This window comes from Triturus cristatus, chromosome 7 (assembly GCF_964204655.1).
Source record: "Triturus cristatus chromosome 7, aTriCri1.1, whole genome shotgun sequence".
Taxonomy (NCBI): Eukaryota; Metazoa; Chordata; class Amphibia; order Caudata; family Salamandridae; genus Triturus; species Triturus cristatus.
The window spans coordinates 199,727,987-199,741,611 of record NC_140590.1 but is presented as its reverse complement, the minus strand read 5'-3'; the positions used below and the strand labels follow the sequence as shown (position 1 = coordinate 199,741,611).

Here is a 13,625-nt window from a genome sequence, read left to right as displayed (position 1 = left end):
TTTTAGAAGAGAATGCTTCATATACTTTATATTGTTATTATTGTTTAGCAGATGTGTCATGCATTCCTCAAGTTAGTAATTTCTGCACAAGACTATATTCATGATATCTCTTAACAACCAACACAGGTATAAAGAGATGTAATTGTTTCTACTTTCTCAAGCAACAGTAGGTTTTTAGAGATTAATTTTCTTAATCTTATAAATATAAATTCTAAGTAAGAGTTAAAAAGCTTTGAATGGATATATTTAATTGAAATTAATATTAACTAACTGAAGATCGACTGATAAGAGTTTTCGTTATATTTCACAGTATTATGGATTTTACCCTTTTTAGTGGGAAACATAGGGCCTGATTTAAATCTCAGCAAACAGATTATTCCATCACAAGGGAGACAGATATCCCGTCCACCAAAGTATAGGTCCGATAGTATATTATGGGATTTATATTTTTATTTGAACACGTGTGGGATTTCTGGGTGGTAGAAATGTTGTGCATCCCCACAAATTAATGTTTTGACTGTTTCTTTTGATGGGGGGTGTTACCCCGAAACCGGTCCCAGCATGCTTGTTTCCTGTTCAGGGAAGACCTGGCTTGGCAGTTCGAGTTCTACTGTTCTCATGAGGTACAGGGTCAAGACTGATTTGCACATTGCTGGGTCTGAACTGGGGTGGCAAAGTGAGCTAAAGAACCATGATGGATTCAACCCAGATCTCCGTTCATCATCTCCTTGCGTTTGCTGAAATCACTTTCATCTTTCAAATTTTTCAACACAGTTTTGGCATTTTACTGGGATGTAGCCTATTTTTACTATTTTTTGTGCTTTCAATATCCTTCCAGTTAGTGGCAGAAATGGGTGTGAAAGCAATAATAGATCCCGGACAGCTATACATTTCAGAAATGTAGACAAAATTCAGAATTTAGGAAGAGGGCATTTGTGTAGATCCTTCATAATTTTCTTGTAGAAACTAATAGTTGAAAATTTAAATTGAGTTGAGAAAAACAGCTGTTTATCCCACAGAAAAATGTGTGAAAAATGTGATTTTCCTTTAGTTAAATTTGAGGTTTGCAGGGGATTCTGGACAGGAAAATGTTAGGAGATCCATGCATGTCACACCTCCCTGGACTCCCCTGGTTGTCTAGTTTTTAGAAATGTCTGAGTTTGGTAGGTTTGACTAAATGACCCCCAAGCCCAGGACCACAAATGCAGTTGACTCCCTCTAATTTTGAAGTCTCCACAGTACGTTTTGTGCCATTTCCTGCTGCAGGCACTAGGCACACTCACACAAGTGAGGTATGATTTTTATTGAGAAACCTGGGATAATGGTGGGTGGTAAGAAATATGTGGCGGCCCTGTGATCCTATAACTTTTCCACACAGAAAGTAAGGGAAATGTGATTTTATTAGCAAAATTGGAGGTCTGTAGGTGATTTTTGGTAGGAAAATGATGAAAGATCCATGCAAGCCACACCTCAATGGACTCCCCTAGGTGTCTAGTTTTCAGAAAGGTTTGGGATTGGTAGGTTTCCCTAGATGTCCACTGAGCCTGGGACCCAAAACGCATGTGACCCCCTTGAAAAACTAGGTTGTTTTGTGAGCGATAGGTGGGCACCTGGTTTTTTGTCCAGGGCTTGCCTACATCTAGAGCAGGGGTACTCACAAACTTTCTCTCGGGGGCCACATTTACCGTGTGGTTTGTGGCAGAGGGCCGCACCGGTGGGGGCGGGGGCAGTGGGGGAGGGGACGGGGCTAGAGAAAAAAAAAAACTTTGACTATGAGGTTGAACACAGGCCCCTGCAGCAGACGCCTTCGTCCACTGAGCCACCAGACCCGGCTTTCACACATCCTTATCTATCTATCTATCTATCTATCTATCTATCTATCTATCTATCTATCTATCTATCTATCTATCTATCTATCTATCTATCTATCTATCTATCTATCTATCTATCTATCTATCTATCTATCTATCTATCTATCTATCTATCTATCTATCTATCTATCTATCTATCTATCTATCTATCTATCTATCTATCTATCTATCTATCTAGCTATCTATCTATCTAGCTATCTAGCTATCTAGCTCTGTCTCCCTCCCTCCCTCTATCACTCTCCCTCTATTACTCTCCCTCTCTCTGTCTCCCTCTCTCTCTATCTATTTCTCTCTCTCTCTCTCCCTCTATCTCCCTTTCTCTCTCTCTCCCTCCCTCAGTCTCTGTCTCCCTCTGTCTAACTCACTCTGTCTCCCTCCCTCTCTCTGTCTCAGTCCCTCCCTCCCTCTTGTCTCCCTCCCTCTCTGTCTCCCTCCCTCTCTGTCTCCCTCTTGTCTCCTTCCCTCTTGTCTGTCTGTCTCCCTCCCCCTTGTCTGTCTGTCTCCCTCCCTCCTGTCTGTCTGTCTCCCTCCCTCTTGTCTCCTTCCCTCTCTCTGTCTCCCTCCCTCTCTCTCTGTCTCCCTCCCTCTCTCTCTGTCTCCCTCCCTCCCTCTCGGTCTCCCTCCCTCCCTCCCTGTCTCACTCACTTTGTTTGTCTCCCTCTCTCTGTCTCCCTCCCTCTGTCTCCCTCTCTCCCTCTGTCTCCCTCTCTCTCCCTCCCTCTCCTGGTCTCCCTCCCTCTCCCTGTCTCCCTCCCTCTCCCTCTCTCTCTTCCTCTATCTCTCTCTCTCTCTCCCTCTGCCTCACTCACTGTGTTTGTCTCCCTCCCTCTCTGTCTCCCTCCCTGTCTCCCTCCCTCCCCCTGTCTCCCTCCTTCCCTCTCTCTCTCTCCCTCCCTCTCTGTCTCACTCCCTCTCTCTCCCTCCCTCTCTCTCCTTCCCTTTCTCTCTCCCTGTCTCCCTCCCTCTCTCTATCTCTCTCCCTCTCTCTCAATCAGTTCCTCATTCCTATCTGTGGCGCTCCCCTGTGCTCTGCAGCTCACTCATTCTCTGCAGCTCACTCATTCTCTGCAGCTCACTCCTCCTTCCTTCCACAGCCCCAGAGCAGCCCGTTGGAGGGAGCTGTTGGCAGCCCCGCGGTGTAGGCCGGGAGCGGCTGGTACCTGCTGCCGGCTCGGCTCCCGCAGTCCTTCGGCTGGCTCGGGGGCAGTGGTATCTCGGTCTCCTAGCTACGGCACACTAGCCGTCAAGCACAGACGCGAGGCAGCCAATTAGCCGGCAGTCGAGTGCCATGGCTTGCTGCTTAGCCCCAGACTCGTTAGAAGGCTCCATCGCTGTTAAATAGACGCCCTGCTCTGCCGTGAGATGCGGGCGTGTGGGGCCAGCGGAAGTGTCTCTTGTACCCGCCGACCTGTTGTGTTACTGCGTGTTATTTCACACTAGGTGTGTATATTACGTTTGAAGTCAGAAAGGGTCTGTTCTTCGGATTTGCCCCTTAACAAAGTTTGAATTCAGTTGTTGAGAAGAGGCATAAAACAACCTGCGTGTACAGCACATTTCACAAGCCGTGCCCACGAATATGAACAGTGTTGTTGTCACCTAGGAAAGTTGGTGTGCAGTTATAAGTTGCAGGAAGGCTGCACCAGTTTGCTTTCGCTTTCCCTGGGGTTCCCTATCTAAGCAAACTAGGAGAAGCACCAGACGAGGTTGGTCCTGGATGTGTGTTCTAAGAGCTGGAAAGTTCTCTTGCCACTGTGTGCCCTTTCAGTTGTACACCTGCACCCCCCCCCCTGTCCGTCACCTGACCCCGCGCTGAGACAGCTTCCCTGGAACGCACACAGCTGCCGCACCCAAGTACTTCACAGGTCTTTTAAAAACCATTCACTTGTTAATGAGGCTTTGTTGTATTTCATCTCTTCTTAGCGCCCCTGCATCTCCACTCATTCAGAGGGGAGATGCAGGGGCGCTAAGAAGAGGTGAAATACAACAAAGCCTTATTAACAAGTGAATGGCTTTTAAAAGAATCGCCCGGCCCCCATAGCTCCGCGCTGCTGCAACCGGCGGTGCTTGCACAGGTACGATGTATGCAAGGTCCGCGGGCCGCCTGAGTACCCCTGATCTAGAGAAACCTAATAAACCCAGACATTTCTAAAACCTAGACACCCATGGGAGTCCAGGGAGGTGTGGCTAGTGTTTATACTCCCAATTGTCCTTCTCAGAATTCGCTGCAATCCTCAAAAGTTGCTAGAACGTCACATTTTCCTCTAATATCTATGTGGGAAAGTTGTGGGATCACCGCACAGCACACATTTTCTACCAATAAGCGTTCCCTTCAGTCTTCTGATAAAAATGATACCTTACTTGTGTGGTTGGGCCAAGGGCCTATGACATGGAAGGGCCAAAAATGTGTAGAAAATGAGGGGAGCCCAAACTGGGTCCAAAAGGGGAGTTTGTTTATATATTTTTAGGCTGACGCTACTTTGGGCAACCACACAAGTGAAGTATAATTTTGCTTGGAAGACCAAGGGTAACGCGGCCTGGTAGGGAATTTGTGCCTGCGTGGTGATCGTAGAACTTACCCACACAGAAATGTGAGGAAAAGGTGACCTGGTCATCAGAGATCTTGTTCCATTTTCTGCGCGGGAGCTGGTGTGGAGGTTTTTGGGGTGATAGTTGTTTGAAGGTGAAGTGGATGCAACAATGGTCTGTTTTTGGGAGTTCGGAGGTGTGGCTGAAGGTGATGGATTTTCCCACTGTGAAGGTGGGGCTGAGAATGTGTCCTGCTGAGTGCGTGGGTTCAGGTACAATCTGTTTGAGTCGGATGTTGAGGAGGTTGTCCAGGAGGGAGGTGGAGTTGGGGTCCTGGAGGTTGCTGAGGTGGAAGTTGAGGTCTCCCAGGATGGTGTGGTAGGTAGAGTGATGGCATGTGGGGTAATAATGTCAGTGATGGAGCCGGTAGTCGGGTTGGTCTGTAACATGAAATGTAGGTGTTTCATCAGTTTGTGGGCTCATCAGTATGTGTGCTTGGTCAGAGGTTGGATTTGTGGATGGTGGCGATGCCTCCTGCGGGGCTGTTGAGCCAGCCCCTCCGGGTAATCTTGTATCCTTCAGGGATGTTGATTGCGATGTCTGGTCCTGAGGCAGTGTTTGTCCAGGTTTCTATTAGCAAGGTGATGTCAGGGGTGGTGCTGTCGAGGAGGCCCCAGATTTTTATGGCGTGTCTGTGGAGGGAGCGAGCATTGAGGAGGATGCATTTCAAGGTATTGGGTGTTGTAACAGGAGGGTTTTGGTGGGTCCTGGGTCTTGGCGAATGCGAATGAGTGGCAGCAGTGGCAGAAGGTGAAGGGTCCGTGGGTGTCGATTGGTGAAGACGCTTGCAGTTGTTGTTCAGGCCTTTGTTGAGTGCGTGGAGGGGAGAGGAGCTGTAGCACTTCCGGGTCAGAGATCCAGGGTTCCTGGCACTGGTCGCTGTCAGGTCACAGATGGGCGTAGACGGGCTTGCCTTTGGCACACCTTTGGTGCACCAGTTGTGGGGCTGCACAGCAGCCACCATTAAGTAGGGGGAGGGGGAGGGAGAGCAGCTGGGAGGTGGAAGCAGGAACACGGGGCTGGGAGGGGCCACAGGGCCAACAGTGGCAGGAAGGAGGGAAAGGAAAAACAGCAGAAAGAGGAAAAGTGAAAAAGGCAGAAGTGAAAAAAAAGGCAGAACAAAAAGGCAGAGGCAAAAGGCAGAGCCAGAAACACGTAACAGCAAAAGTACGGTACAGAAAAAGAACAGCACATAAAAAAGACAGAACAGCACAGAAAAAGACAGAAAACGTCTGGCAGAGCGGCCCAGCAGAAGATCTCTTCTACTGGACCAGCAGGGATGGGAGCAGATTGGAGACTGCAGGTGGAGGAGGCCCTCGAACGCTTACCTGAAGATTAGGCAGCGCTGGTGGCAGACACTCTAGGAACGAGCTGCACCAGGGGATAGATGTTTCCTGACCAGGAGGTCAGAGGTCTTGCTCGCCCTGTCGCGCACCGGCCGCCATTAAGTAGGGGTCAGGGGGAGGGAGAACGAAACCATACTGAAACATGCACTGAAATGTTAGTGGAAGGATTAGGCTCTAGCTTGCAGACACATTTTATAGGAGTGGGCAAATAGGTCACCAATCCCGTACCACAGATATAAAGGTCTGGTTATGACTAGATGATCACTGAAACACAGCATGTTGACCATCACTACATTCATGCTAGTAGATATGGCTGAGATGGTAGTCCACTGTCATTCAAGAGATCATGCTTGGTTCACCCATCCAGGTCTGGGATTAGTCCAGGCCAACAATCACATCAAGGTACAGGGCTAGGCTTGCACAGACACAGTAGATTATTGTGATGCTTTGGTAAAATAAACCAGAAACTAGAATACCAGCTAGTTGCAATTGTGTAGGCCAGGTAGGGAACATTGCTGACCACCATGCAGGGTGTTCTAAATGTCCAAACCCATATCAGATATGAGAGTTTTTGAATTTCTACATGCTCTTGCTTTTTGTGTACTGATTTCCTAAACAGCAGCATCTAGGTGAAATAGACTTTCTCATGACAATTTCCGTCAGGTATAAAACTGCTCATTTACTTTGATCTAACAAATAGCAGGTGCTGATTACTTCTGTAAATAAGTGTTTCTAAATGTTTTTCTTACCTTCTTCTCCAGGTAAGAGAGGGTCAGACTGATTACTTCTTCAGGTTCACGGATCGTGTATTTCTGGTAGAGTGCTGCATGCTTCTTTGTTTCAAAAAATCGACAAGCCATCTGCAGTGCAAAGTAAAAACAAGCATTGAAAAAATCAGTAGGTCGTGCCTTTTGAGTGAATTCAAGAGTGAGTTTCTAGTAGAACCCTGTGCATATTTGATGCTACTGTAGTTCTGATTTGTACTAAATTTAGCTGTTACTCCTTGGTGTAGGGCTACAAGACGTTCTGGTCATATTTCAGCCACATGCTGATACTGCTATAAAGTGCAGCTGAACTGTCTCACACTATGGCACTGATACAGAATTTGTGCTATGCTGGAAACCAAAATAAGCACATGATACTAGTTACATATCTTGTCTAAATGTAGCTAGTACTGTTGCTTTGCTTATTGTGTTTCATTAAACTTTAGCTTGTTACACAGAGTGTTGCATGGGCAAAGTGATATTGAATGCTAAGTCACAGATCATAGTTATAACAGGTGCACAAACAATTAACGTTATATGTATAAAAATTCCCTGAATTCCAGTCCACTCACCAATAACAATAGTTCAATTAATCTTTTATGATACAAAATCATTACACCCTTCCTCTGTTTAATACAGAAATAAAAGTTGCATATCTTAAATCATATTTACAAGTTTGAGAGAATACTTCCCCCATTAGGATCTCTCTCTCTACCAGTCTATTACATCCCCTAAACTCATAATTAAGCATCATTAGTTTTAATATTTTACTGGTAAATGTTTATTAAACAGTGGCATGTGCTTACGATATGTACACTTATCATCCGACAAGATTAAGGCCGTCAAACCTTTCTCATAAAAATATATGAACAGACTGCTACTTTTCCCATGATATGAGGGTTGCAAGTGAAAAAACAGACTTGATTTCTGCTCTAATGTATTGAGGGGATGAATGATTCTTTGTACATGAATGCCAAGTCATCAACATTTCTGGAGGTAAGGATATTTTGTCAGCTGCTTTTACCGTTCTACTTCAAGTGACTACCTGATGACCAGGTTACTTAATGTGTCCTACTTATCCTCGTCACAGTTGTCAATGTGTGAATTTTGCCTTGATCCCAGACATATTTTTAGCCAATTCCCCAACAAAAAAAATCCATAATTTTTAGAACCAGAACTAACTTCCTTAGGCATGTAGTAAGAAATATGTGTACTAATATTCTTCAATATTATTCTGAAATTCATTAAGAATCTGTAAAAAAAAGATGTAAGGAACAGTGAGTTAGGTGACTATAACTGTGACAAAGAGGACCAGGACTCAGGGTAATGTAGGCTAGCGTTAACTTACTATATTTTGTAAATTGTGCTTAACAGCCTCCACCAAGATTTTATTGGTCTGCCATGGAACTACTAGCATTTAGGAGAGGTCTGAAGACTTGGCTGTTCTCAGCTTAGTCTTTGGCAAGTATCTAGGGATGGAGGGCTTCCAGGTAAACAGTGCTCAGCGCCAGGACACTCTTGGGTAACAGTGCGCTTTATAAACCCATATACCATAACATAATAACATAATGAGAGATGAACATGTGCAGAGGTGCCATACCTCTAATAGGATTTTGTAAAGGACCTTCCTTATACGTGTGTAAAGTAGGACATTCCCCTTGCCCTAGAAGTCTGAAAGTTACAAAAACAACATCTGACCTATCAGAAAGCTGTTGTAATTTTAGGTAAATAGACAATGTCATAGGAAAATCTTTAAAACTTCTGCTCCTATTCCGAATTGAGTGGCAGAAGCTGTTTAGTTATTATTATTTACTTCTCCACTATGGAGTGCCCCATGATGTCCATCGATGGCTCTCTGTTTATATTTTTTGAAGCTTGGTGATACCACTATAAGAGGGAGTGGCACCACCAATCTGTTTGCTTAATGTTGTTGGTGGCTGCAAGGAGGGTAGCTGGCCCCCAATAACAATAAAAAAAGACAATAAATCACATGGGTCATTAAATCAGTGACCCCAGGAGAGCTAGCCCAATATTTTAAAAGCTCTCATAGCTGGAGCTCTATGCGCTTCAGCTGGAGTGCCTCCTTGTGGTTGGTGCTATGTCTGCATTTTGTAGCCTAAGAATAGTTTTTTTAAAAAGACTGGAAGACCACATCAACCCCTACTCAAGAGCATTAATTGAAGACCTTGGAAGCCTTAGCCTCATTTGAGAGTAAAGGGACCTACCCATGTCACCTGACACATCATGGACCCTATTTTCACTAACTTCAACAACATCCGTGTCAATGAGCCCACACTATTCCCCTGGTGAGACCACACCCTTATCAAGTTCAGAATCCCTGTCTAGATTCAATGCACACACAAAACTGCCAGACCAGCATGCCAAAACTGGAACAGTATAATGGACAAGGTCTGAAACACTGCTCTCAACATCCAAACAGAGCAACAGCCTCCTGAAAACCATCAAGAATTTCAACAATTGGATCACTTCCTCCACTGACTACCTGCCCCCCTCAAACAGAGAATACAACAAGATACAGACCACACACCAGCTGGTACATGCAGGACCTTAGACTGATGAAACACTATTGCAAACCACTGGAGCACAAATGAAGGATGAGCCAGGACATTACAAACAGGATCACATTCAAATACACCCTATGATGCAACCACCAAATGGTCTGGACCATATGAAAATTGAACTTGTGTCTTCGCCTCGCTCTGCTTATTACTTCCCATATTACATAACCCATGACATTTTCTATGACATCACTTATAACATCACTGCAACATCTGAAAGGACATCATTGGTTGTGCATGGTGGGTGTGAGTTATAGTTACTTCACATAACTATAACTGGTACATTTTGTAATGAATGAATGAGGGGACTCCCTTCCGGAGCCTTTAAAAGTCCCTGGGGACACAAAAATAAATGTGTGTAGTACAGGGTATGAGAATAGCGTTGCCAGTGAAGAACCTCATCAGGGTGACAAATTATAATTCTACAATGCCGGTCCTCCTTGGGGCAAAAAATGTATATACTAGAGTGTAATTAAGAACTTCAATGTTCACAGAAAAGTCCCTCTTGAATGATGAGGTTTGTTACGAAGTGCTAGAGAAGAACTACATTTTCCTTAATTGTCTTTAAAGAGTAAGAGGTATGCAGTAAGGTGTGGGGAGAGACTACCCTGTTCAAAATTACTGATATCCAGGCTAGTGTATGTGTTTAATATCGTATTGAAAAATGTACTCCTGTTGTAGTGTGTGTTCAGAAAGTGAAATTTCTGTTGAAAATGTTTACTGGAGTGAGAATGTTTTGCAGTAGGATGTATAGTGAGTAAGATTTCTCTGCAATCATATCTATTTTTAGATCTTCCAATCCTGATAAAAAATCGAATCTATTATGGTATCATTAGTGTACATATGTTCCTTCTATAAGATCATTATTAAATGTATTCATTAGTAATCTAAAAAAAGCATTTTATTGTGAATTTGCATTCACACTCAATATATAGTAGGGATGTAGTGACGTCTTACATCAGACCGCTCTCTGAGATGATTAATATATGTATTCAACCTCTCTAATACTACCTCTTCCCAGGGAGATGATTATATGCAATTGAGTTTTGTTAGGTACTTCGATCTCTGCTAAAAACTATTACTGTTCTGCCTAATTGTGTACAGCCTGTGGGCAGCTAATAGTCATAAGAGTTGACAAAATACATGTGCTCTTAATGCATCATAGGTATGTAGAGGTATTAGGAATGTTATAAATCTTTGAATTGAAGAGTAACTCTGTATGCAGATGGCAGTTGAAAACTTGTGTCCAGTATTTCCGCACAAGCTTTTTGGTTCTTCAGAAAAGTTTTCATACAGGGCAAAGATTCTACACAGTAGATACTAAGTATACAGACTTTGCTGTAGTAATTGTAAAATACTTTGTCCCTTTCTAGTTCAGCATTGATGGCACTGTGCTAATCCCACCAGAAAAGCAGGCATTTGAGGTGAGTAGATTTTGAGTGTCACTAGTGTTGTAGGGTACTCCATACAAGAGTTGCTCTCCACCTACACCTGGGAACTATCCAGAGTTCTCTCCTTCTTTATTGCATAATTTATGCTGAACTCTAAGCCAGAAATGGTACTGTTTTGTATTATTCTGGGTGTTTCCTTGGGTCTGGACAAAGCTAAGCCTCTCTGAGGGTTACTTCTATGCGTTCTAGTTTGGCTTTGATGATATTTTACCAATCCAAAGATGTAATACTGTTCCTAGAGTGGTAAAAGTATTTTGCTATTTTACAGCTCAGGATGGATGGCACTGTGCTAATGTTATGCTTGATGACTTTGCTGTAGAAATGTTAAAATACTTTGTCCCTTTATAGCTCGGCATGGATGTCACTGTGCTAATTCTCTTCTTAAAAACTTTCTAGAAAAACATACATTTAAGGTGAGTAGATTCAAAGTGTCACTGGTGTTGTGGGGTGCTCTCTCCAGGAGCTGCTCCCCACCAAAACGTGGAAGCTACCCAGAGTACCCTGCTTCTTTTTGGCTATGTATTGTTAGCAGCTTTGAGTTATTAAAGAGAATTGTCTCAGCAAGACAATTTATACATAACATAGAAGGGACTAGTCTATGCACATGTTCGTCTTTTGGTCTAGAAGATGGGCTATATGTAAAGTTTTTGCTAAATTATGAATGTTGCAGGTAGTATGTTCTTTAGCGCACTCAGACCTTGGTTATTTTGGGTGAATAGCGTCTTTTTTTTATAAGTGTTGCATACAATGTACACTATTTTTAGTAGATACATTTTAATAATGTTTGGTGTATTTCTCTTGTTCAGAGTACCAACGTTTCTACTCATATCAAATTAATTTCTTAATGTAGGTTCGGCAACTGTCAGGGGTTTGATACAGAAAAAAGCTGTCCATAGTAGTGCATTTCTTTTGGAACAGACTTTGAATATCTTGAGGAAGTTGACTCTCTCTAACCAGTTGTATACAGATTGAACACAGTATGCAATTAGGGTTACCCTTTTATCTGTGGCTGTTAGTTAAAATAAAGGCTCCCTGTTTTCTGTTTCTAATGAATTTTGCAGATAAATACAGACAGAAAACATTCATTTTCTTGTCTGTACTTATTTTTAAATATGGATTGAAACGGAAATTGGGTTGCTTTTTGGGTAATTCTAAATACTGTCTGCCATGACTGCCAGGCCAATAGATGTGTGGATTGATAGATAAGGGAGTTAAAAAAGAAAGGGAATTTAGCCAAGAGGCTTTAACAGCAGTAGATATACATAAGGTTGAAACTGAAATTTGCACTGATTTATCTTCTGCTGGTTTTCACAGCACTAAACCCTGGCAGGCATTCAAGCATTAGTGCATATTTATTGGTTAAATACATGTGAAAATATACTAATTTCAGCGTACTTTTTCCACAAAACCAAAAATAAATATGGATAAATACTGATAAAATTAGAAAAAAATTAATATGGATAAATACAGATGAAATTGGCAAATAAGTAATTACCATAAAACCGGGAGCCCTTGTTAAAATGAACTCACATACCCATGACACACATGGTATAGTATCAATCTTGCAAATAACACATGCTTGCTACACCTAAGGGAGTTGTACCTGTTATGGCATTAATGATGCTTCATGTTATTTTGAGCTATTTTGTACTTACTTTTAGGCCTCTAATGTCATACTAGTTTTTAGACCAATGTGTGCAAAAGAAGCTTAGGTGATGTCATCAGTGATATAATCACTGATTTCATTTGAAATGTCATCAGTGATGTCATAAATGAAGTAATAGAACATGTCATGAGGGATGTAATATGTGAGGCCATAAGCAGGGCAAGGCGGGGCAGAATAACTGGTGAGTTTCTGTGTGTTTTTAGTTCAAACCATTAATGTTGTCACTGACATATTCACCTAACTGTAGCATTACTTTAACCTTTGTTTCTTTCAGTGAACTTCTAGTTTTTTTTAACCCAAAGTGTTATTTTAGTACCATACATAAAGCCAACCCCCTAAGGCCAGGCACTTATGCCAACTCACCCAGAGGAAACCAAACCCCCGACCCATAGGCAGCCAACGACACACTGTGTCCAACTCCTCACAGGCAGCCAAGCCTACAGTGCGCACAACCTTTGGTTTGCATGGGTTAGGGTTATTCTTTCAGCCAAACTCTGATTCCAACTCCCCGCTGTAAACCGACACAATGCTGCGCATAGCCTTTGGCTATGTGCAGCGGGTGGTTGGCCACATGGGTTGTCCTGCCATCAGGCCCTGTGGCAAAACCCCCAGCAGGCTGCCAACCACACACTGTGTACTGCCTTTGGCGAGCACAGTGTAAGGTTGGCCTTCGAGCCCCAGGGACCCCGTCATCTGCGGCCAAAACATTTATATAAAAGGGAAGGGTCATGCAGTCTCTTCTCCAACCCGTAACTGGACCCAGGGACTCAATGCCCTGAGTCTAGTTCTAACAAAAAGGAGAGGTGGGCCATGTGGCCACCCTCCCCAAGCATTAGAAGTCCCAGGGTACCCTACTCACTGGGGCCAAATATAATTAAAAATGGGAGGAGGGCTTGCTGCTCCCCTCTCCCTGAGCCTTAATAGGCCCAGGGACCACATCCCCTGGGGCTAAATATATTTAAATAAAACCTCCTCGAGCCTTCTTGGGCCCTAGAGACTCCATCCCAGGAGCCACAATCTAAGGGGATGAGAGCAAAAGGCCCCCCTCTCTGAGCCTTATTAGGCCTTGGGGGCTCAATCCCCTGGGACCAGACATAGTAATAAAGTTAAAGGGGGCCATATCCCCCCTCCCCAAGCCTTCATACGCACCAGGGACCCAATCCTCCATGGCCTATTGTTAAAATGGGAGGGGACTGCTTGCCCCTGGTCCCAGATTGAAATCAGGCACTGGGGACCACATTCCACACAGCCAATTTAAAAAAGAAAGTGGAAGGTGGGTGATGTCCTGCTCCAGAGGCTTTTTGGTCCCCAGGGAACCATCTCCTTGGCCCAAATGTTATAAAAAGGAGAGGGGGCATGCAT

The 13,625-nt window shown here is 43.7% G+C and overlaps 1 protein-coding gene across 2 annotated transcripts in view; it reads right to left on the bottom strand.

Annotated features, from left to right (window-relative positions):
- LOC146809211 (putative methyltransferase DDB_G0268948) overlaps positions 1-13,625 on the bottom strand; it is a 469,094-nt gene that overhangs the window by 340,489 nt on the left and 114,980 nt on the right. For both annotated transcript variants that reach the window (XM_085616031.1, XM_085616030.1), the window contains exon 3: positions 6,553-6,663. In XM_085616031.1, the coding sequence (XP_085472157.1) occupies positions 6,553-6,663 (111 nt within the window). The remainder of the gene's footprint in view (positions 1-6,552; positions 6,664-13,625) is intronic.